Source organism: Hirundo rustica, chromosome 6, assembly GCF_015227805.2.
Source record: "Hirundo rustica isolate bHirRus1 chromosome 6, bHirRus1.pri.v3, whole genome shotgun sequence".
NCBI lineage: Eukaryota > Metazoa > Chordata > Aves > Passeriformes > Hirundinidae > Hirundo > Hirundo rustica.
The window spans coordinates 8,580,259-8,605,533 of NC_053455.1; the positions used below are offsets into that span (position 1 = coordinate 8,580,259).

At 42.0% G+C, this 25,275-nt stretch overlaps 1 protein-coding gene across 2 annotated transcripts in view; it reads left to right on the top strand.

Annotated features, from left to right (window-relative positions):
* The window catches only part of AKT1 (AKT serine/threonine kinase 1), a 77,153-nt gene extending 51,878 nt beyond the window's left edge, over positions 1-25,275 (top strand). For both annotated transcript variants that reach the window (XM_040067082.2, XM_040067083.2), the window contains 9 exons: positions 2,569-2,700; positions 2,844-2,909; positions 4,745-4,813; positions 5,523-5,648; positions 6,904-7,032; positions 11,209-11,423; positions 18,611-18,698; positions 23,236-23,338; positions 23,915-25,275. In XM_040067082.2, coding sequence (XP_039923016.1) covers positions 2,569-2,700; positions 2,844-2,909; positions 4,745-4,813; positions 5,523-5,648; positions 6,904-7,032; positions 11,209-11,423; positions 18,611-18,698; positions 23,236-23,338; positions 23,915-23,994 — 1,008 coding nt within the window. In that variant the 3' untranslated portion in view covers positions 23,995-25,275. The remainder of the gene's footprint in view (positions 1-2,568; positions 2,701-2,843; positions 2,910-4,744; positions 4,814-5,522; positions 5,649-6,903; positions 7,033-11,208; positions 11,424-18,610; positions 18,699-23,235; positions 23,339-23,914) is intronic.

Below are 25,275 nucleotides of genomic sequence, written 5' to 3' on the forward strand. Positions count from 1 at the left end.
GTTAATTCAATGAAACTTTCTATAGCAGAGAGCGCAAAAGATTGCCAAGTAGATGCTTCCTGTTTTTGAAGTAGGTCTGAGTGGGACTGAGTTTTCTCCTTCTAGAAGTGTTCCATGAGAGTATGAAGTGGTGATAGGACAGAGGAGTTGCTGTATCAAGTGTTGACATGTTTTTATCTTGAAAGGCTTTAAGATATTTATGTTCATATATGTTTATATAAATCTGTTCCTGCAATATTTTGAGATGTTCATATTTCCCCTCTAGTTGCCAGAGTGAGTGGAAAAGATTCCTCCCTCCGGTTTAGTTTTGGGAGCTCATGTATAGGATTTCATATGATGATGGAAACAAGTTTGTGTACCTTTTCCTATCTCCTCCTCAGTGCAGAGTATAAAATTACTGTATTGAGGGAAGCGTGTGTAGTAATGGTAAGCAATGTGTGAGGCATGATTGTACAGAAGAAGGGGATGTTGAACTGTTGGTGGACCTGGAAGGAAGGAGAAAAGGGGCTGACAGTGGAACTGAAGTGGAGCTGGGAAGTTCCAGCTGTAGATGAAGAGGGCATAAGTGATTAAGAGAAAAAAGATTTCGAGTTTGAGAACTGCTCAAGAGTCTGGTAAAGTTGGAAAGTATTTTGTCCAAACTCAGGACAAATTATGTGCTGAGGAGGTTGGAGTGATGGAGTGTTGTTTTATATTGGACCCCACCCGTGAAGCAATTCGGACTATTAGGTAGTAGAATTTTACTGAATGTTGTTTCCCATGGTACCCACTGACCTCTTCCTCTTTCCCTGGGTACAGGTTCTGGTAATCTGAAACCTCTTGGTGGGAGGGATAATGGTGGCAATTTAGGACATGCGTATTTGTTTAGGTTGTGCTGATACCTGGACCTGCAAGATAATAGACTCCAAAAGGCAAAACAGCCTAACTATTGATCCTTGCAGAGTTTGACAAGGAGTGCGAGGAGTGCACTATCAATAAGTGATAGAGAATCCTAAATTGAACTCAGCAGGCTATTTCAAAGCCCATATTACAGGTCCATCAAGTATCAGAAGTAATTGTATAAAATTGTCTAATGGTCAAGAATGCCAAACCTCATGGAAAAGGAGTGCTGTCTCAAGGAACACACAGGAAATCATGGGCCACACTGCTGGACTCTTCAGGCACTGCAGCTGAAAGAGTGGTTCATGAGCTCAATCCCCAGATCCTGATTTGCATCGCACCTCACCTGCAGATTTAGAGACTCAGGGAGTGGGGAGCAATGAACTGCATAGGAGGATATTAACTAGACTTACGTTTTGGTTATTGGAATAGCAATTGCCCGTTATGTGAGTTACAGTGTACTTTCCTCTTCTTTCCTTTTTGCTCTGTCTGCTAGATCAGACCACAGGGGAAAAAGGTATCATTACTGTGGTCCTGTCTTGAGGCATGGGGTGGCTGTCAGAGACTGGAAAGATATGATGTCTCGACATTTTGGGGTGCATGTGTGTGGGGGAAGGGGACAGACTGGCCTTGTCCTGGTGAGACACTGAACTGCCCCACATCCCCCTAGAGCCTGTATCCCAGTCTGCCAGAGCTGCCAGTCACTGGCACACCAGAGGCAGTGCTCCATTCTCCCCTAACCCAGCTGCTGAATGCCCAAATGACCACAAGGGAAAGACCCATGAAGGCCAAGGGGTATTTAGAACCGAACACAAGGCCATCACCTTGACTGGACCCTACCTCTTCTTGGAGTTTCTATCTGAACACAGCTGGAATCCAGGAGTTGGTAGCTGTATGTGTGCTTTTCTGTATCTTTTCTTTCTTTTTCTCCTCATTCCCTCATGTTATTTTGAGTAACTTACCATCAAATGGATTTAAAGTTTGCTAAGCTGAATGGTCCAGGTTAATGCTGTGAGAAGTGTTTTAAGTTGATTGGATGTTGTAGTAAACCTTTAGCCAAAGTTGCCTGAGCTTCTAAAGTTTGCCAGTAAGCATTTTGTGTTGTTTTGACCTCATGAGAATGTTTGGTTGCTGTTTCTCCCGTGTCTCCAACTGAAAAGAGTGTGTGAACCACTGGAAAGCCTTTTCAAGAGTCCTATTGAGCGAGTAGATAGAGACCTTACAGAGTCCCTGGTTTTTGGTGCTGTTTAATGAAGTACAAGAAAACTGGTCTTCTAGAGAGGTGGGGAACATCAGAAAAAAGGTGTGAGTTTAATCCCTGGAATCAGAGCAGCATTGTGCCTTTTAATGAATGTCTGCACTGGCCAAGAGGTCAAAATGGCTATGGATTAATATGTTCAGTGTTACTTGTACAGTTGAGTGTTGAGTCATGCAAAAGATCATTCAGTTAATTGAAAGCTTATGGTTTTCTGTAAATAGTTTGATTGATTATCTTTGGGAGTACACTGGCATTCATTTTTGGGGAAGAATAGTTTCTGCTCCTGAATTCTACTAAACAAAAGGATTAAAAAACCCACGTGTGCAACATATGCAATGCATTCTCACGTGAATGAAGAATTCTGGTTTGAGAATAATACACTTCTTCTTAGATCATGTAATTTAGTTCTTCTTTATCTGTATCGTTAACAGACCATGAATGAGTTTGAATACCTTAAACTACTGGGAAAAGGCACTTTTGGAAAGGTCATTTTAGTTAAAGAAAAAGCAACTGGACGGTATTACGCTATGAAAATTCTGAAGAAGGAAGTTATTGTAGCAAAGGTGAGTGGATGGGAAACATAGGGTTGTGGTTCAGCCCTGATACAGCTTTTGTCAAAGTCATGGGAAGGATTCTCAGAGTAGCTGTAAATAATTGCTCTGTTCATGTTTGAAATGGACCCCTGATCCTTCTGCTTGTGTTTCAGGATGAAGTAGCGCACACGCTGACAGAAAACCGGGTTTTACAGAACTCTCGGCACCCGTTCCTAACAGTAAGAATTTCTGCCTCTGCACAGTGTAACTTGACATCAGCACTACCAAGACTGTCCTTACTTTTTTTTTTAACTTACATAATGCATCTGAGATCTGTGTTTTCAGAGTGGCTGTGTAGTTTTTTACCCTTCCATTTTTGGGATGCCCAAATGAAAATGCTTTTTCAGGTTTTCTGATTCTTGCAGAGCAGGTCCTTAGCACCTCTTGAAGACAGTGTTTCAGGGTGTGGTTTGGCATTAGGGCTCACCCATTTAATGAGTTGCTATCTCTGAGAGGAGTATCTGCTTTCCTTGCCCTTCAAATGTTTGGTCTCCTCTTTGTAGCAGAGATCAGGGTGATCCTGATCTTGTGACAAATTCAGGAGGATATAATAGGGGGAAAAAATTGTCTTTGTTGTTTTTTTAAGCTCCCAAAACCAGTTCACTGTGGAATCAGGGCACTGGTAATACCAGCCAAAGGATAGTGGGAGGAGCATGTGGAATGGGGAGGGGAAGAGCAGGACTGTGCTCTATCTGCAGCTTTCCTTTTGGATTGTAAAATTAAACCATATTCTCATTTTAGACCTCCAGTACCAGCAGTCTCTCTAGGCTGAGTTCAGATATCCAAGTTCCATCTCAGGATTTTGTTTCTAATATTTATTACAAGTTGCCTCTGCATTGTTTACAATTGTTTAAATCCTCTTAAGAGACTCTGTAGGATCCTGGTTGTTTTCTTTGGCCAGGTACAAGGGCTTAGCTGGAATTCAGACCTTTTAAGCATGACCTCTGGAAGTAAATATTGCCTCTGTTGGGTAAAATCAATAATGTTGACATGTCTAAAACCTGGTCCTTCATTTTTCCAGGAAAAAGATGATTGGTTTAAAAGTGTCGCCCTTTGTAATGGAGATAACAATATCATATGCAGTATTTTATTTTTAATGCTTTTATAAACCCAAATATCCAGAACAAGGGCTATCTTGAGACATTAGTTACAAGACTGGGTTCAGCTTGGATATTAGGCAAAGGTTCTTACCCAGAGCTGGTCTCTGGAATAGGCTCCCCAGAGAAGTGGTCACAGCACCAGCCTGACAGAGTTCAAGAAGAATTTGGACAACACTCTGAGGCCCCTGGTGGTATTCTTGGGGTGATGCTGTGCAGGGCCAGGAGCTGGTCTTGATCCTTTTGGGCCCCTTCCAGCTCAACATACTCTGTGATGAAAAATCTTAATACTAGGCAGAGGAGTTGGTGTTACTCCTGCCACAAGAATGCACGTGACAGGACTACACACAAGCATCTTGTGACTCTCCATCACAGCCTCCATTTGGCCTGTTTTTGTGAATTGCTCCAAAATTGATATTGCCAGTGTTGGCCAATCCCCTGGCAGGCTGTCAGTAGGGAGCAGTTGCAGGCAGCAGGGCAGAGGCCAGGGGACTGGTGTGTGAAAATACTTGAATGTTTCATATAAGAGGTCCTGTAGCCAGTGTGGTGAAACCTTGTGCTCCAGGGTTTGGTTGTGGCCTCTTACCTGTCAGTTGAACCTGTGGCCAGAGGAGGAAACTTCACAGTCACTGTCAGTACACTTGGAGGCCCTGTTAATGGGCTAGGACTTTGTTTCCCAGTATTTTAGGTTATGATGGCTTATGCAAGGAATTAGCTCGATGTTTTATTAAATTTATGTAATGATAAGTTGACAGTGAATGAGTCTTCAGCTGCAACAGGAAAATACAAGTATTGTATAAGATTTAAGCACAAAAAGTTCACTAAAGTAGAAAATTTCATGTCTGCTTTTGAAAACCTATTAAAAATGCTTTTCTAACTGTGACTGTGATCTAAGTTTTGGTTTATATCTGTTTCAGGCTTTAAAGTATTCCTTTCAGACACATGATCGCTTGTGTTTCGTTATGGAGTACGCTAATGGAGGGGAGGTAAGGGAAATACAATAATGTTTAATACTTTAGGATTTTCCTGTTCTGCTGCTAGTTTTGCTTGACATTATTTAGCTAAGGTCCATTTTTGCAATTCTAATTAATCCAAGTTGTCCCAGTTAAACAGAGCTGTTCACAGTTTAACTAACATGAAGAAGTAAGACTCTTAATTTTTTCAACTCCATTTTTAGAACATAGAGGTTTTGGGCATTGGTTCATATTTTACATGACAGCAGTATATTGTAATCTGACATTTAGAAGTTCAAGAAGGCAAGGTTGCTTTCTAGTTGCTCTAGTTGCCAGACAAGTTTTAACACTTAAATTAATATTGGGAGTATACTTGGCAGGAGAACTAGAAACTGTTAACTACTATTACAGTCAGGAAGGAAAAGTTGGAATATTAACATTTCTCTAAATCATTCATTGGGCTGTAGTTTTAATATGTAATTGCGGTTCAGTCAAAAATATTTTTACAATTTTCTGAACCTGGAAGACTGTAGTACATGAACTGTTTTATCAGTGTGCGTCTGTGAATATGAGACATAATTATCTCATCATTTAATTCATGATGCCTTTGACACATTTGGGAACACAGCTGGGTGAGGCCGGGAAAGGGGTCTTAGGTAATAGCATCTTCCAAGCAGGATAGCCTGTGAACTGCAAGACATAATTCAGAACCATTTAAAGTTGAAAACTGTTATTCTTGTAGTTGTTTTTCCATCTGTCAAGAGAGCGTGTCTTCTCTGAAGACCGAGCTCGATTTTATGGGGCTGAGATTGTTTCAGCGCTGGATTACCTGCATTCCGAGAAGAATGTGGTTTACAGAGATTTGAAGGTACGTAGGAAAATCATTTTCAGGCTTTTGGGGTTTGGCTTTTTGTTTGTTGTTAAAAAAAGCAAATGATCCTGAACTATTAAGAAATCCTTTCCTGACTGAACTTTATCCAAACTGTTGTTGCAGCTGTTGGGCTGGACTTTACAGGATGTCTAAACCCTTTGATAGTCTAAGAAGCTGCATGAGGCATTTATTGTGACTCTGGCAGCATTTCAGAGAACATGAAGGGTTACTGGGCTACAGGGGTTTCATTTTCACTTGCCTGCTTATGTTCTGAGAGAGACTTTGCTGGTGCTTCTGCACAGTGGAACATAATCCTGGTCTTACCAAAGAGATGGAAGTTCACACTGTGTGGATGTTGTGCTTCCTAGCAGTGTGCTCACATCATCTTCTCAGTAACTGCCTAAGCTTCAAGTTACTCATTTGTTTGGGGAACACAGAAGGGGAAAAGAAAGCCCAACCAAACAAGGTATCTCAGTGCAAACAAACTTGAGAAATTCTTGAGAAAAATGCAACTATAGCATTTTCTTTCTTCCTGAGAAAAGTTTTCAGGACAGGATGAAGGGATCCTGCTAGTTTATTTAGGGGCAGTCTAAAATGAAGCATGCTCTGTAAAGTTTTCAGACTATGTCAGAGTAATTTTGGGATCTCTGCTGGGATTTTGTCTCCCATATCACCATGATTCCCCTGTAATGCACTTCATTGATACACTGAGAAAACTGTCCTAATACCTGGGCAATTTTTTCTCAAAAATTAGAGACTCAGGATGGGATGAACACCATGTGCTGAGTAAATGTATATAGTGATTCTCACTTTGAGTCTGTCTGGAGGTGGTTCTTTAACCTTGCATATGATTTCTGTTTTATTTATTTTATGCTATAACTTACTAGTATAGATTATTTCATAAAATCGGAATAAAAGCAGGGATGAATTTGTGTGAGGGGGGATACTTAATACTTTCTAAAGAACTGGTGTTCTATGGATGATGATATTGTAGAAGCATAAATACAATCTTCATGTTCTGCATTCTTTCTGTATATATGGTTGGTGACCCCAAGACTACAAATTAGTTTCTTAATGGTCCCTAAAGAACTGAGGAAAATGTTACAAACGTATATTTACATTTTACATGCTCTGGCAGCTGCTGTGGCTCTGACCCCATGTTCAAAACTGATCTGCAAAATTCGTTTCTTTGATTATCCCGCTCAGGACCAGTGTATGTAATCATGTCTCTTAATTTGGCTTTTCTTCCCAGCTGGAAAATCTTATGCTGGATAAAGATGGACACATAAAAATAACAGACTTTGGACTATGTAAAGAAGGCATCAAGGATGGAGCAACAATGAAGACTTTCTGTGGCACTCCAGAGTATCTTGCACCAGAGGTATGTTTATGTTGGCTGTTGTGTTAAATTACCTTCTTATGTGCCTTCCATGGTAGCAGTAGGAGTACAGAATAAATTCCTGTGCCATGATGTGCTCATGCACTAACTGCTGTTATATAATTACACATACTGAGACTCCTTTATTCATCATGATCTGGAACACATCTTTAGCATAATGATACGTGATAATTTTTTGGCAGGGTAGTTTCTTCCACTTGACAGAATACGTACATTTTACTGGAACAGTGCTTGTTTCTTGTATCAGGTACATAATTTTAAAAAATCTCCTTTTTGATCACTTCAAATATTTTGTGATAGATTACCTTTTCTGCAGCTTTGCGTATGCTGTCCTATTTGAAAGGTATCAATAGGACTTAAGAAGTAAAAGTATTGTCCAATTCTGTTACTATTTGAGGACAGTAAAAGGTGACATGCTTTCAGAAACAGGACAGACCAAGCTTTTACTGCATTATTTAGCATGGCATGCATTAAAAGTGCTGACGGTTTTATGACTGTAAAAGCACAAGATGTTTCTCAGTGTTGAATTCAGCACTCCAGTTTCAGAGGAAATAAATCCAGGCAGGGGATCTCAGTTCCCAAACAGTTTTGGGGAATTTTTTTTGGTGCAAATTTTTTTTTTTTTTTCCCTTGTCAAGTGCAAAATGCAAATGTATGTTTGCAGGTTTGTTCCTGGAAACACTGTGAGTTGTGCAACAGAGGTGGTGTTACTGCTGGGAGTGAGTAAGGGGCAGATGAGAAGTGAAGTCAGGATGTCGGGGATGCGTTCGCTTGGTGCTCCGCGGGCAGATGCTGATTTCTCTGCCCACGCTCCGAGCTGTGTGGAAGCAAACTCCTGCACTCAGAGGGCACAGAGCCTGAGCCAACTTGTGTGCCTTGCACAAGGGCTGCTTCCCTTGCAGTGAGGCTTGGCTTCCCATGGCATTTACGTTTCCATCCTGCACGGAGCACACGCAGAAGCGAGCCTTGGGCTGCCGGCAAGTTATAGATTGTTCGCACAGCTTTCCTCTGAGTTGGGAGACTTGAGCGTTGTAAACCTGCCTTGAATTGAACTGTGCAAAAGTAACAAAGGATGGGAAAACAGCGTGGAGGAGGAATATTTCTGCTGAGAGCTGATGTCTTTGCTGATCAACGCTTTTGTGCTCCCCGCTTTCATAGCGGTGGCAGCGTGCTCTTGGGTTTTGTTTGGTTTTTGTTGGCTTTTTTTTTTTAACTCCCAGCTGCTTTCAAGGGCCTCGAGTCCTTTGTGATAATGAAGAACATGGGCACCTGTCGAAGTAGCTTGCAACAAAGAGGCGGAGCCACTCTCATGATGACTGCCAGCTTTTCCATGGATCACCAGAAGTCTTCAGTGAATCTAAATTGGGGTCCATGCACCACAATTTGAGATTTACTGATGCAGAGAGTAATTAGCAGCATGACAGAGTGTTTATTATTCATAAACATGGCTTTTATTTTAGCTTCCCTCTTAAAATCAATTGCTGAACTTCAATTTCTCATCAAGGATTTTATGAGGACGCTAAAAATATTTATTGTTTTGGTTTTTCCTAACTTGGAATGTGGGGATTCCCTGTTCAGGCAGTTGGGCTATTCTTTCTGTTCTGTTTTTTGCCATTATTTTTTTCTTTTTAATATTTATGGTGAGTTGGCTCACCCAGAAACCCTGAAGGACAAATCGTTTTGCTTAACTCAATTCTCTCCCTTACTTGCAAATCCCATCTGTGAGTCAGAGTGTTAAATTCTGGGGAGGCTTTTGTCATCTGGTTGATAGCATGCAAAAATCTAGAAATTGCGTGCAAGTGATCTTCCATGTGTTTAAGGTCATGCATCCTTAAAAGCAGGGGTGTCGATGCTCCTGTCTGCGTTTGTAACTCGAGCCCAGCACAGCAGTGTGTCTGTACAGTTGTTGCATCGTTGTTTTTAGGTTCATACTGGAATCTCATGCATGGATGACAGTGACTGAACCGTGTCAACTTTGATGTGTCAGATGCATCAATGGCTGTGATGTTTACAGCTGTTCTTGCCTTCTCTTTCGAATTCCATCTCACAACAGTCTAGAGCTGCTCATTAGGAAATCATGATCCCTAAATTTAAGTGAAATGACCTTTTTACTGCTCCCCAGCTATCCAGTGTGTTGCAAAAAATCATGGATGAATGCAGTATCTTTTTTTTTTACGGTATATTTTTGATACCCACACCATTGCCGTCCTCTACGCAATCACTAATATGAGGATATGCTCATTGTGCTAAAGAACTTCGAAGAAATAAGCATTTTATATCCCGTTTAAAATTAACGGAGATGAAGGAAATCGTTGTAGTTAGTAATCTATCTTACAATACAGAGTATTGATACACTCTTTAAAGTAACATCTGAAGTGTTTACTGCATTTCGAAAGCAGCTGCGTGCGCAACAAAGGTCTCTGCGGTTTTCTTTTTATTTCAGCCTCTCCTATTGCGCCTTGCATATTGCTGCATCTTGCAGCGGTTTAAAAAATAAAAATACAAACGGGAGGCCGTGTGAGCGTTTTATTTTAGGTAAGCCAAGTGTAGGGGAGTGTGAACAGGAAGCGCTGGTTGAGCGGGGTGACTCAGAGCGGGAACTGCATTGTCACACAATCTCCCTGAGCCTCACAAGGACGGGGCCGGCTCCTGGAATCCCGGCCGGCCGGCAGCTGTGCCGGCCTGGACATGGAGGGGGCAGCTGCACAGCCAGCTGTCGTTTGCTGTGAATCATACGGCCGGGGATGCTGTAAATAGACCGACGCGGGGTAATCTAATACCTGGCAGCCTTTTGATTTTTACTGCAGGCCCTCTCCCGGGTTCGGATAATTAAGGGGAATAATTAGTGAATAAAGAGAGGCAGAGTGCAAACAGTTGTTACATGAAGTGCCTCGGTGCTTCTTTTTTATGTGCAAAACCTTTCTATCAGGATTTGTAAGGGGTTAAGATCTTGCTTTTGTTAATCTTACACTGACTTTGGCTCTTTTACCTTTTTATTCTGAATCGCAGGAATATAGAGCTCACATGGACACTGTACAGCAGGAAAACAGGATGGTGGTGCAGTTGTGGTTTGTGCTCTTAGCAGGAGTAAGCAACTCAGTGCAGGCCCGTGCAAGGAGTAAAGATGATAACTAAAACCTGAGGACAGGGTCTGGAACATGAGATGTTGGTGTCAGCTACAGACAACTGCATAGGAGACACAGAGTCTAGAGAAGTCCTTGTAACATCCACTGCATGAGCCACAAAACTTTCCCCGCTCCCTTCAGCAACCCACTATGCAGAAGATCAGAAATGCACTGTGGGGCTTCTCTGGAGCGAGTGGGAGAGATGGAAAGTGCTGCTGGGGTCCCAAGTCCCTGCACCAGCTGCTGCCTTGCTAGGTAGAAATGCCCAGGGGAAGGGAAGAATGATCTGTGCTGGGCTCCTTTTGCTGTGGGACCTGGCAGAAATCCACCCCACTGACTGTTCCTGTCTTTGCAGCCCTCTAAGCAGAGGCAGAAGTGCCTTTGGAGCGGGGCAAAGGGTCGGAGGGGAAACATTTGGCTGCCATTTTACAGCCTTAGAGCCAGTCAAATGTTAGGAGTGGTGTTCTGGCTCTTAGTATTTAATGTAGATTAGTCATTGAGTATTTGTGGGTGGTCTTTTGGGATGTGCAGAGCCCCCCCTTGGGATGCAGGTTGATAAGAAGATGATGGATATGTTTGGCTTTTTGCTTGTGAAGGAACAGGTTGATGGCCTTTTCTCCCTGTACTGGCTCCTTGGTGGGTTGGGGTTTTTCTAAAAACTTGGATCCCGTTTGGAACAGTTTGTGATATATAAGTGAGAGTTTAACAGCTGGCTCTGTAATGTGAGAACAGTTCTTGGCCTTTGGACTTTCGAAGGTTTTGCTTATCATGACCATAATGTGAGGGAGGGTTGGGAGAAGGTAGACAAGGAGGCTGCTGTAACATACCTGCTGCCTCCTTTTCCCCCTCTGCTCACCTATGATGGTGAGCATGGGTGCCAGTTCTTTCCACATGGTTCTTCTGCAAATACTCTGTTGGTAGATTTGGCTGTGTCGTGGAAGATGGATTTGCTGGGGTAACTTTTGCTTCTTAAGTTGTGTCTTCATGCCTTGTTTGGGGGTATCTTCTAAAGCCTTTTCCTTACATTCTGCAGGTTCTGGAGGATAACGATTACGGCCGTGCAGTGGACTGGTGGGGTTTAGGAGTTGTGATGTATGAAATGATGTGTGGCCGGCTCCCTTTCTACAATCAGGACCATGAAAAGCTTTTTGAACTTATCCTTATGGAGGAGATCAGATTTCCACGCACACTGTCACCTGAAGCAAAATCCCTCCTGTCAGGTTTGCTGAAGAAAGATCCTAAGCAAAGGTGAGGCTTTTGCTTAATAGTTGCACTTTTTTTAAGGTATTTGAGACAAAATTGTAATTTAATTTTTAATCCATTCAAAATGATTATCCAACAAGATGCAGTCGGTGGATCTACTAATTCATTTTTAACTTTTTTATATGAGCTGGGAATGTAAATAGGGACATGAAGCTGCTTTGGTGCTGAATTTCAGAGTATGGTGTCTGCCATTAAAGCAAAACTATAGCCTGGGAAAAAGCAAGTTAACCCTACCTTTGGCTGTAATTGAATCCAGTGGCTGCTGTGAGTTATAAGATGCTCTACATCAAATGCTTTTACCTTCTGTTGCAGTTGAGACTGCTGTCCCTTTCCTGAATTTTTATCTAGATCTGTGCCAGTGGTTTAGCATCCTGCTTTGGACAGTAGGTGGTGGTGTTTGTACCATGTCTGTGGTGGAGTTTATACCGTGCTCAGCTGACTTTTCCTATTTCCTCCTTTTGTTTTTGTTTTTCTTTTATTGCTGTACTTTCTAAAAAATAACCCTTCATTCAAAAACACAAAAAAGCTCCTAATGGCTAACAAACAGAAAATAGAACGAGATCCAAAAAGGATGTTGACCTTCACACAGAGATAAACATCAGTTTAAAAACCTGCCATCTTGTCAACCCAGACATTTTTAAAACAAATAATATTGTGACTCTGCCCCCGATCTCCTGTCCCAAACCTTCCACTGTTAAATAGTCCCCAAATAGGAAGCCTTTCATGTGAGGTGCAAGCAGAGAATTCCTGTTTGCTTTCTGGTGTTTGTTTAGTCTCCGTGCATGTGTGTGCACATAGCAGGAAAATGGGATTTGCCACTACTTGGATACTTGTAGTTTGTGTCTCATCACTGCAGGCTATTTCCATCACTATCTTTTGATGGAAAATCCTGTTGGGAGGTCTCGTAATGCAAATCCACAGTTTGTAATATTGGAGGATTCATCTTGGTGGTGCTGTGGGGAGCTGCAGCCCAGAACGTGGCCAGCCCTGTGCAAGGTGGCAGCAGCTGCACCCCCTCCTGAACCCGCCCCTGTGAGGGGACCTCCAGGAGAAGGTTGTGTAATTGATGAGCAGCCCCCAGGCTCTGTGCTCTGCCAGCCTGGCTGCAGCCCCTGCCAACAGCATTCCTGTCCAGTAAAGCGCTGGGTTAAATGCAATTGTGACCCTTTCATAGCTTATTCAGGTGGGGCCTTTCAATCACTGGGAACACAAGCAGCATCTGCTGCAGTTTGTTCTTAAAGGAGCATCTCTGATGAACCAAAATGCAATTTGTTTACAAACAAAGAACACCCACTTGTTTCTAATTACGAGATTTTCCCAATGCCAATAATTACTCCACAATATGCTCACTTCATACAAATAGCCACTTCTTCACATGTATCTTCTGCAGGCTTGGAAGCAGCGCTGCTCTGATCTGGTGGACAGATGATTTTCATGCTGCTGATAGAAAATAACTGTTGACTAGACAAGCCTGCACACATCCTTATTGTAATTATGCCTAATTACACTGGTGCTTCCCTGGCTTTTTTGGATCATGAGCTGGTTTTAAATATTGGTTTCTCCCTAGTCATTGTTCCTATAACTTTTTAACTGAAGTTGTGGTTCGGCAAGCCCCCTGCACTTTGCGACATTTCAGGCAGCATGGCGAACGGATCTGGAAGCACTAGAGGCAGAAGTCCTGAATCCTGCCCTTGTAGTGTTATGTTCTTTTTTCTGGGTGGTCTGGGTGCTGGGGTGGGCGCCTGGCATACTTGGTAGTTGACTCACAGTGAGCTCATGGAGCCATATGGACAAAAAACAGCCAGAGAGCTACTGAAATACATTCAGTGAAAAGTTACATAATTTGTGATAGTCTGGTTCTTTGGGGAGCCACTGTGTAATTCAGCAGAAATCCCCTCTTCCTTTAAGCCCAGTGGTGCACAGAAGTTGGTATCATTGTAATGTTTGTGGCAGAAAGCGTCAGAATTGGAAGCATAACTTTGGATGAACATCAGAGTGAGATGGAGGAGGCAGCCAAAACCATGAGAAAAAGGAAACTGGGAGATGTTGTCACGTCCCCTAAAATCATCAAAACAAATACAACCAACCCAACAATATGAAGCTCAGTGCCAAAGATAGTTGAAGTTAAATATCAAGGAGCTACAGAACTGTGGTCTGTGTCAGTGAATCAAATCTGAAAAACGACGTCTTGTACCTGAGCTGGATTTGTTAGAGGCAGTGTTGGCACTCTGTGTTCAGTAATACCAGTTCAGTCTCAAGCTCCCAGGCATATGGAGAAAATGTGAAGAGCAATAAATTGCATTCTGCTTTTAATCATGGCTGTTTTCTAAATTTGGTCATATGAAATCCATTTTGTAAGAGAAAAGGAATTTTGAAGTTTCTTTTGGGATTGATAGAAGTTTATTAATCTTGTAATGTGAGCCCTAATTTTCCTAAGAAGGAAAAAATCTATTCTGTAAATACTTCCTGTTAATGTGACCTGAAATTCCCCTTTGCTGCTTTGTGACATGGATCAAATGAAGGAAGGTAATCAGAGTTTTTACCTGTTATTGTTCCTCTGGCTGTGGAGTCTGTACAAGTGGGCATGGATCAGAGCTCCCCATGTAAATGAGTGAAGTTTAGATATGTGGGTGGGTTTGTAATCAGTGTCTTGCCAGCTCTGGATCTTGGCAGGTTTTTAACTTGAGAGAACTTCAGGATGCTTTAATTTGAATTTTGATCATCGGATTTCACTATGTGCCTTAATCCCTGTCATAGGCCAGGATTGTTCAGCCTTTCTCAGATGGGGTTTGTCACAGGCTGCTTCTCCTGCCTCTGTGGTGCTGTTGGACCTTGCCATTCAGCAAAAATGAGAGGAAGGTGATGCAGCATTTCAAAAACACCTGCTTAAAGATCTGCTGACTTCACAGATTTGTGGTGTGGCTTTGGAGAGCTGAAGATGCTCCCTGGGACCTGATGGTCAGTTCTTGCAGTCACACGGAGATCTGGTACTTCATTCTTCCCTAGCCATGATGGTTCTTTCCATATCCACATGAAACTTTGGCCACAGATGTTCAGGAGTGTCAGTCAATCAAGCCCTTACTTGTATGAAAGCCAAACTCCTTGGTTTTTTTTCCTAGTGAAAGGAGATTTGTAGTTTAGCTCTGTGTGTGTGTCCTCTCTGCTGCTCTACTACAGGAAGGTTATATGGCTCTTGAGCACCCTTGCTCTCAGGCACAGGAATGTGTGAGAGCTGCTCTGCTGGAGTTGGAAGAGTTAGAGATGACACTTGTAGGGACTTCAGGGGCCTGGAGGTTGTCCCAAACAAGCTGGTGGCCAGCAGGAGGAGGTAATACTGAGGAGCTGTCCTCTTGGACAGCACACTTGGATGCCATGGACATGCAGAGTTTTGGAGCCACACATGAGAGGTGACTTGTGTTTGCTCCAAAATGTGTGTGCCTTTAGTAGGAGAGTGCTCCAGACAGCTCAAGTGTCCTGTGCATCAGCTGAAGTGCAAAATGCTGAAGTCTTCATGTTTCACCAGGTGTTTTGAGACAGGCTGAGATTTAGCTGTTGTGCATGACAATTTTAGTCTAAATCAGTTCTGTCCACAGCAATTTAGACAAACTCAAACAGTTCACCCACAGAGATCTAAATTGAAGGTGAGAAAAACATAAAAAGCAAGTTTAAAGATTTTTGTCCTCCCAGCTTTCCAGAAACCACTTTATTTTAGAGACTTCCCAAGCTTCACCAACCTCAAACATGACTCCTCTCGATTACTAATGTTGCAAAGTGGGAGCTTTTTCAGTGCTTTTTGATCTACCATGTTTGTGTCACGTGCATGTGGTTAAGGAAGAAGTGGGGAAGTAAAGCTCAGCAAAGAGCTGGGAGTTAGCTGCATTAGGCTTCCCAAGAGTTTTAATCTCTGAGCAGGAAAGCACCCAAAGACTCTGTGTACAGGGCTTTGGGAAGAATGTGGCCTTTTCCTTCCAAATCCGGAGTCTTCAAAGCCATGCTGATTGTGCCAGTCACAGGAAACTGATGTGGATACAGCTCCCAAATCCTTCCCTGTGGCTATGGGAAGCCTTGAAGGTAAGACCATAGTAAAATAAGTTACCAGTGCCCATCTTGACTGTATCAGAGGAGAAATGGGAATCTGTGTGCTTGGAGCTGGTGAACACCAACAGCGTTTGCTGGGCTGTTGTTCTTGAGCCTGGTGGAGTTGTTTGTGCTGTTGTAGAACCTGGTTTGGGGGCAGGGGTGACTCAGAGAAATCATGTGAAGACAGGGCTGGAAAACTAGAAATGTGCAGGTTTCTTTTTCAAGTGCTGGGAATGGGCCTGGGAGCTGAGCACTGTTTATTCTTCATGGGCAAATAGAGGTACATTATTTTTCATGTAATCCACTAATTGCAATCTTCCTATGTGTTCATAGACTGTATTTATATATATATGTTAAAAAATACAGTACAGCAAATTTTTGAAATTATTTCTACGTGATACATCTGTGGAATGATCGCTGATTGCCCTCAGTTTATGGAGCACAGACATTTGTCATTAAATGGTTAAAGGTACTTAAAAGCAATATGCAGTTCCATAAAACTTTAAAATATGAATATAATTTCATTTTAATATTGATGTTGCACTTTATTAATAATTTTCACTTTCGGATTTAACTAAAGAAAGTCTCTCAAGTGGATAGAAGTAGAGTGAATAACCAGGATTGTTTGGCGGTTAGGTTTTGAGGGATGTTTTCAGTTGTTTTACTTTAAATTCCTTTTTGGCCTCTATACATTCTATTATATTTCCTTGTATACTGTAAATTTCTGTAGATTTTGGTTTTCAAGTCCTATATATACTATTTTTGGTTCTGTCTGAGGACTTCAATGTGCAGAATTTATCTTTATTGTCCAGGAATCTCTTCCGAGCTCTTATTTCTGCTGTATTCTTCTTCATTTATTGCATGTCCCTATGAAAGGCAAACCTGCTGCCCTTTACGTTCTCACTGGTACTTAACCATGATTTTTTTGTTAGTTGCCAATTTGATTTTGTTCTCCTTGAGAGGGACCTTTCATAATAATTCTGGAGAACAAAACTGTATTTTGGAATAAATCCATATCCAAAATACGAGGTTTCTGTTGTTTCGCCATTCACTTTGACTGGACTTGTGTAATTTTTAAAAGCTAAGTAAAACATCTGGAGTCTTTCTTGTCATTTCCCTGAATATGTGTTTGCCCTTCATGGAACACAGGCTCATATTAGATAACATATTCTGCAAAGCACTTGTACATGGCTGCAGCCAGCCTTCCTGCCTGCTGCTCTGCAGAGCACCGTTCAGGAGCTTCTCAGCTCAGAGTCGCTGCTGAACTCCTGCGCAGTCTGTTGACATCTGTGGATGAAGAGGATTGACTCCACCCTTGTCATCAACCATCATCACTGTGCTGTGGAAGCAACAAGGAGTCTGGTAGAGACTTGGCAAAGCTGCTAGACCTGGGGGGAACCAGCGGAGAAATGATTACTCACAGAGTTTGTTTCTGTTCCCAGGCTGCCCTGGAGTTTGTCTCTGTTCCAGGCTGCTGTGCAGCTGTAGAAAGTGCTGCCAGGCAGATGGGAGAGCCCTCCTCCAGCTGGGTTTGGCCTTGGGGCTCTGGGGTGGACTTGGGTCGGTCTTAGAGCTCACCAGGGGAGGAGAGAGTCACCCAGGTACTGGAAGGCTGGGGAGCTGTTCCACTGCACATTTCCTAAAGGATGATAAGGAACAAACCCCTTAGGTCACTGTGGCACTGCAGGGAAGCCAGCACAGCCTCTGGGCTGTCAGGCACCTCTGCTGCTGGTGTCTGTGGTACAGCTGTGGCCTCTGCCAGTTTGCCTTCTCTGCACATGGTGCTCGGGCATGGCCGAGGGCTTGAATGCATCAGGATCCACTCCCAGTCAGCACTGAGAACAAAGTGTCGCCGTGTTTGACTCTTCCACGCTGAACTGTCATCCAGTGGTGTCCCAACAGCATTGTGCCTTCACTCTGCATTCCAGAGCATGCTCAAGCTGTAAAAATACCACTTCAATGGGGTTTAGCATATTTTCTCTGATATGTTGAACCAAACCCCTCTATCCCCAGGTAATCATGAACTGGGTTAGCACACATGGGCCAGAGGACATTCAGGGCCAGGTGTGCAGCAGTGGATGAGGCCTGGCCAGGTCTTGGCTTCAGGCCCAGAGAACAGGCCTTGCCCCTGATGTCTGTAACAGTCTAACTTTAGCCTGGGTCTCACAGAGTCATTGCCTCAAGCTCTTGAAATGGGGTCAATATCTCAGTTTGCCAGTGTCACCAGGTATGGGAGAACAGGCAGAGATTGGCCTGGGTGAACATGATAACACCTGAGCTTTGTTTTAACCTTTTTACCTGAGTCTCCTGCTGATTACCCAGTATCTGTTTTGTTTTCTCGATGCCTGCCTTTGCTTGCAGACGTGGTTCAGTCTTTTAGAGAACATTTTAACCTCCATAGCAAAATTTAAGCATCAGTTAGCTCAACAGTGCAGCTAAACTGATTGCATCTATAAGCTGTGTGGACAGTTTTATTTTGGAATAAAAGTGCTTTATCTTGATACACCTCAAGTCAATAAAAAACCCTTTGTGCTTTCCTGAAGCCAAGGAGGAGGAAAGATTTGCATATGCTATGGATATTATCACTGCACTTGTCAACTGTTTTCTTTAATGGAAATTTAAATCAGGTTGCATAAATCAGTTTGCCTTAAAAAGCCTTGTCTCTCTTTTACTTCAAATTCAGCTTTACTGCAGGCATCACTGTGCTCTAGAAAACTGTAAGGGGTAGTTGCATGTTAATGTAGAGAGAAGGATCTGTGCCTCAGACCTTTTACTTTACAGGATCTGCTGTGGTCCCCAGCCAGCATCTTTTCTGAAGGGCAGGTCTTTTGAATTGCAGTTATTAATTTTTTCTTTGTCTAAGAGAGACATTTTTTCTAATTCTGTTTCATAGCCTGATTTTAAACATTTCAGTGGAACTGCATTGAAGCCTAAAATAGGCCTTGCACAATAAACCAAACACATAGCAAATGCTAGAACTGCTCCCAAATGCATTATATAAACTCTGAATTTCTTCAGTACACTGCAATAAAAATTGTATTAGAAAAAATAACTGTACTCAAACATTTAATTACTTATTTTGCCTCCTACAGGTTAGGTGGCGGTCCTGATGATGCCAAGGAGATTATGCAGCACAAATTCTTTGCTGGCATTGTTTGGCAAGATGTATACGAGAAAAAGGTATTTATACAACTGTTCTCCAAAGGTGAATTGTAGCTGTGGATGTATCAAATGTGCCAAATTTTGTTGCTCTCTAAAGGTGCAGAGAAACCCTCCATAGAAAGGTTTGTAGTTGTTTTTAGCTACCACTAAAAATACTGTAATCAGATTACTTCTGGATTTTTATTTTGCAATGATAGGAGTGTCTCTTAATTAGATACATGGTTTTATGGGTGAATAAATAGTATGTAATCAAAATAGCTTCCAAATTTAGAGAGTATATAGGCTTTCAAAATGGCTTTTCCTGCGAACTCTTGCTGCCATTTCTTGCTGTTGACTGATGCATCCCTTGCAAGCCCAGAGTTACTGCTGGCTCCCAAGCATCTGAAGCCAAACTTCCTAGAAGCAGCAGCAGAAGATGGGCTCTTCTTTCCCATTGCATTTTTCCTGTCTTTTCAATCTAATGTCAGCGTTTAAGACAAGTCCATACAAGTGTAGGTTCTTACATCAGTCCAAGCCTAATACTGTTTTTTGTGTGTGGCAAAGGACCGATACAAAGTGTCTGCACTTCATGGTATTTCTCATGGGTTTTCCTTGACACTTGCTGGATTTGTTGGCTTTGCAGTGGGTCTAAGAGCCCCAGCCCTTCCTGTAAGAATGTGTTTCATCAGTTGTCTGTGCCTCACTGCCCCTTCCTTCTTGGATAACTATTTCACTCCTCCAAGATGCCCTGCTTTGTGCTCTAAGGGTGGTGTGCTGTTGTCCTCTCACGTTTGATTCTCAACAGCCGCATTTTCATAAAACTCGTGAAATGCAGCCAGTTAAAACGTGGGTCTACTGGTGCCACATGATCTTGCTCAATCCCAGCCTTTCCTGATTTCCCTCCTTACCCCAGCACTCCCTCATGATACCAGATCTCATTTGATCTCTAAATACAGTTTGTTTTTCCCTCCAGTTGGTGGGAGCAGGTGGGAAACCTGGTAGAAACTGAGTTCCCATATTGTAGCAGAGCATTGTCCAGTGCCTGTATACAGCTACAGAGAGGGCTCTGTTTCCTTCTCTTCCTTCACTTCCTCACAGATCAGTGTCTAAAGGAACTGAAAAATCATAAAACAAGTTTTTGTGCCTTGAAAGTATGGATAAGACGTTAGACCTCAGCTCTTTTAAAGCATCCCTTGAGGGAGAGCTGCATGCAGTCATGAGGGCAGGAGAGAGTTCCATGGTGTTTATTCAATATAATGTGAAAAGTAGATCTGAATTCCTATTCTAAACAGGAATTTGTCCCATTTTCACCCAGCTGACAAGCTGAATGCTTGAGGGTTTGCCGGTTTCATGCAGTTTAAGGTAAAAAGCTGGGCTCAAATGTTTTGAGTAAAGTTATTTGTCATTTGGTAATAGTCTCAGTTCCCTGAATAGAAGAGAAATCACACAAGCTGGAGGCAATGTTTATCCATAGGACTGAAAAAGCCTTCATAAATTGTCCCATAGTGGTACTGATTCAGAGTATTCTGAAAACTACCAGGAAATTCCAAATACTTGCATCTTTTAGAGAAAACTGTGTGCTAATTGAGACTACTCCTGACCTTGGCCTGTCCAAGGATAGGGTAGATTCCAAGGATATCTAGATCTGGCTTTGCTTGTGTTCCATTAGTGTTTGCGTCTGAGCTAGGCATGCTGTGTAAATGGAGAGCCTGTGAGTAATTGCTGCCTACATTCTGGGTGGTCCAAAGAGGGTCTTGCAGCATTTGCCTGAAGTGCAGTCCCATGGATTGAAGCTGGATTTCATCAGCTGCTGAGAGGTGTTTGTGTGCTGAGGTTGGTTCCCCACCATCTCCAGTAATGCTGGAGATGCGTATGAATATGGGCTTGGGTAATCCCAAACATTTGCTTTGTAATTAAGCTTTTTGGAAACACAGCTTTGCTTTAAATTACAAGGAGCTTTGAATAACTGGGGTTGTCCCCCAAATTTAAAATGTTTATTAGGCTCACTTGGAAGGGTGCTGTCTGTCTCTGGTGCAGAGAAAGATGCCGTTTAATTTGCAGTATTTAGCCCAGCCGTAAGCTAAACTTACGCAAAGAGATTTTAATCACATGGGGGGTTCTTTGTGGTCCTTTTCCTCTCTTAAATCGGCAGGAGCCTGCGGGTACCAATGCTGGTCTGCAGCCGTGGGAGGCTACAGGTGGCACCTCCCTGCCAGTTGAACTGCAGAGCTATTGCAGTGACAGCTTTTCAGTAAAGTGACATATTTGCTTGTTAAAGCCAGCGTTGGAGCTTTCTGCGGCTTCCCCTCTGTTTCCAGCTTAGCACTCAGAATTTGACAGCTAGAGGGAAAAGGTGTCTTGTGGGTGCATAATAATCTGTCTCAAATTGCTTTTAACAGATAGTAAAATAAAAAGGAAAATGATACAGGCAATGCTAGCCCATTCCACATGTGTGCTGGCTTGGGATTGCTGCTCCGAGTCGCTCCAATGTGCTCAGTTCAGGTGTCTGCTGCAGTGCCCAAGTGCTAAATCACTCTGTGCTGTGCACAGCAAGCAGAGCAACTGGGGGCACTGTCAGTGCCAAAACCACCATTAGCTTAAAAGGACAGAGAGAGCTTCACACACACATGCACAGCCTGTCAAAAACAAACCCAGGGTTGCTTTGGAAAGTAGGCAGAAACTGCTACAAGGAGAGAGAGAATAGTTACATGAGGAAGAATCTTCATGCTCCACAGGGCTTTTATATGTAATATGTATATGTAATATGTGTGATTTGATTGAGAACTGTTATTAACATTATAATGTGAAACATTAGCTCTTGAATAGCTTCAGGGTCTGCAAGGCTCACAGTGACTCCTGACTTTGGGATATCCTATTTCCTTTTCCTTTTTAAATTCAGGACATAAAGACCGTTTCTAAGGCCCTCATATTTTTTTGTGAGGTTAATGTACCCACCTCCTTTAAGCCATTCTTGGGCACAGAGAATTGTGAGTAATTGGGAAAAAAAGATGATGAATATAAACTATAATAGTGCTCTCTTATAATAAACAGATTTTATGCCCCTGAATTTTTAGAGATTGATTTTAAACATTAAAATGTTTCTTTGTATGTGGGAACACTGCCATATGTATACATTACATTCCTTACTGTCTTTACATTGAAAATGAACACATTTGATTGGATTGCTGTTAGTAAGACAGGACACTGTTAGGTGCCCTCAAAACAGATCAGAAAGACCATCCTGGTGATAGGGAGCTTAAAACCAATGTTTTTCCTATTTGCCAACTTGACAGACAAATGATTCTTTGCATCTAAGGAGGAGGCAAAGTCAGGGGTGGTGGTATTCAAAGATTTGCTGATGTTTTCCAGGTAGTGATTTGTGTTGGTGTCATTCTTGTTTGTACAAGTGCAGAAGTGCATGTTTTGGGGTCACTGCACAATTCCAGTTGGAGCAATTTACCATCCACCTTGCTAAACCTCTCCCTGCAGTTTTGGATTGGAAGCTGGATGCTTCCTCAGTCACACCTGCTGCCCGCTGTGGCTGTGTGCTGTTAAAAGACGGCCACGTGTAACCGCGGCAGTGAGTGAGCGGGATCCCAGCGCTGTTCCCTGTGCTCGGCAGGGCTCAGAGCCGTGTTTACATCCTGGTTCTGCTGCCCCGTGCAGGGGAAGGTGTGCAAGGTCTGAATCCCAGCTCCATTGCCCTCTAGAGTTGTCCTTGTTCCAAGTGTGTGCATCTGTATGCAGGCAGCTCCCCATCCCGCTTCCCAGGCGCTCTCCTCCTCCAGCCCCAGTCAGGCAGCTCCGCTCCATCTGGAGCTGCTCTTGCCAGAGCTCGCCTAGGTACACATGGATGATTTCCAGCCTGTCTGCCCAAGTGAGTCTCAGGAATAAACCCCAACAAGTGCAGCTCCTGGTGTAGCAAGAGGAGGATGTTCACTGCTGGCTGGGATCAGGTTTTTGTAAGCACTCCAGGTTTTCAAAGTTCAGAGTTGACATCAGACTGCTTTTGAGGACCAGGAGTATTAAAGCTTAGTGTTGCTGCTGCCTTGGCCTAGATTCTGCTGGGTTGATCAGACCTCCAATGTGAGCTGCAAGGGCACAGTAGCGCTGTAGCTGAAACTCTTCAGTGAATGTTACAACCCTTGTGGTGATACACAGCATTAGCTGCTAAGTTTCTTATCACTGGCATCTTTCTTACTCATTTCCATCCTTAAGCATAAATCTGACTAGATGAGGTTGACAATTTCCATATAATTATGTGGGGAACTAGTATGTGTTGTTATTTTTAAACATTGGTCAGCGTGTTATTACTTGAAGAAATTTTAGGATTCTAAGGGGGTTTTTTGTGCAGTTAAATCCTGGGGGAAAAAATGCCTTAAATGCCCCATAAATAGGAAGTGCACACCTAAATAAGTATTTTTTACTATATATGCTTCCTTCTTTGTGAACTGGTGTTTTTTAGACATTTTAGGAACTTCTAGAAAAAGGCACTGTAGCTTGTAAGTATGTCAAATTGTTTCAACCAGCACTGCAAGAATCTGTAAATGGACACTTTTTTTGTTTCTTTTTATAGCTTGTACCTCCATTCAAGCCACAAGTTACATCTGAAACAGATACAAGATACTTTGATGAAGAATTTACAGCACAGATGATAACAATCACTCCTCCTGACCAAGGTAAAGTTTTTCAAAATGATTCTCAGTGTGTTCTCCACACCACCAGAAATAATTGGATGGGTCTCTTCAGCCCATATGAAAAAGCATCAGTTTAAACTTGAGCGTTTTCTATATGTATTTGACCAAGAAATTGGTAAATTGACATGAAACTTTCCACATCTGCCCAGTTTTGGCAACAAAAAACCTGTTTAGTAAGAGTGAAATTATTTGTACTGTTGTCTTTTACAAATCTGCGCATTCCCCCTAGAAATCAGTGATAATAATGAGTTTTGCTCATGTCCATATCCACATGCACTGTGTATATGCAGGCAGTCAGTTGAGCATGGGCTAATGTCCATATTCAATCAAAATATTGTATTTTTGTGATATGCATGTTTGATACACTCAATAGCAATTGCCAGAAATTCAGAACAGTGAATGTGGATTTAAGCAATGCAGCTCCTAGCAATTTTAAATGGACATCTGAACATCTATTTTCTGAAATAACTTTACCATGCATTATCTTACTGTTGATTTGCTGAAAATTAAAAAAGGTAGCAAATGTTAGCTAATGGGGTTTTTTTTCCCCTCTTTCAGATGACAGCATGGATTGTGTAGATAACGAGAGAAGACCTCATTTTCCTCAGTTCTCCTACTCAGCCAGTGGAACCGCTTAATGTTTTGCCATTCAGAAACAAAACAGACTGCATTTTGGGGACCTTACTTCAATGGACACTAGAGAACTTTCTATATTATCAAGTTACAAACTGTGTTTGTATTACGACTTAGGTGAATTTGTAGGAAGCCTCACAGATTCTGTATTTAAAACAATTCTTTGATGAATTTTTGAGAAGGAGAACAAATCCATTCTTTTAAGTATTATGTCAAGGCTTTTATGCTGAATGACCATAGGTTTTTAAGAATATACACCAAAACTGTTTACTTTAGAAATAATTAAGGTATTCAACATATCAGCAACTCTGACCAGAAAATCCCCTTATTTTATTTATTTCATACAGTTCATTATCTAAATACAGAATCTGCATTCTGAACAATTAGATTTATATAGGAAGATATAAGACTTTAGTAGCTAGTGCAATAATATAAGCAACAAAGTGAACAAACTCTGGAGGGTTAAGGTTCAAACTCATTTTGGACAGCAGTGAAATGTCATCCAACTCCAGAAAACCAACTATAGGAACAGCATTAATGGCCTCAGTGAGGTAAATCAAAAAGCAAAAGTTATTTTTGTTATAACATCTGCTACAAGACATTACATATCAAACTGAATCCGGTGGGATTGCCACGCCGTACAGATGAGTATTTCATTCTAGACAAATGCATTTAATTATTCCATTTGCGTAGAATTTAGGAATACTTCATAGGATTGGCTTCTCAGAACCTAGAAAACACTTGATTTACCAATCTAATATGAAAGGCAACAACACAAAATCACCCACTTCCACCACTGTACAGAAATACCACACAGGTCTAAGTGAGAAATCATCCTCATGAGCAAGTCAGCCAGACACGAGTACCTTTGGCACTGAAGTAATGACTTGTTGCCGCCTTTTTTTTTTTTTTTTAATGAAAAGATATATGAATATATATAAACACTTAATGATTTTTTGCATCATGCCAGATCATTTCTTCTTTCTTGAGTGTGCATTAAAGGTATCAACCAACAGTTCATGGTGCCTTCTCACTCTTGAAGATTCAGTTTAACAGTGTTTCCCATGTATAAAAAGCAACTAGGTTGAAACTTCATATGTGTTTGAATAATAATGGTGTTCAAAAAGTGAACTTTTTTTTTTTTTGTTTTTCATTTTTAATCTTAGTGGGAAATTCCCCACGCCCTATTTTTGTTGTATCATGTTTCTTTGTAATTTTCATAAAAGCAGTCTTATTCTGTCTCTGCTGCAAATAAAGTTATTCCATTGTAGGTTGCGTTCTTTAAA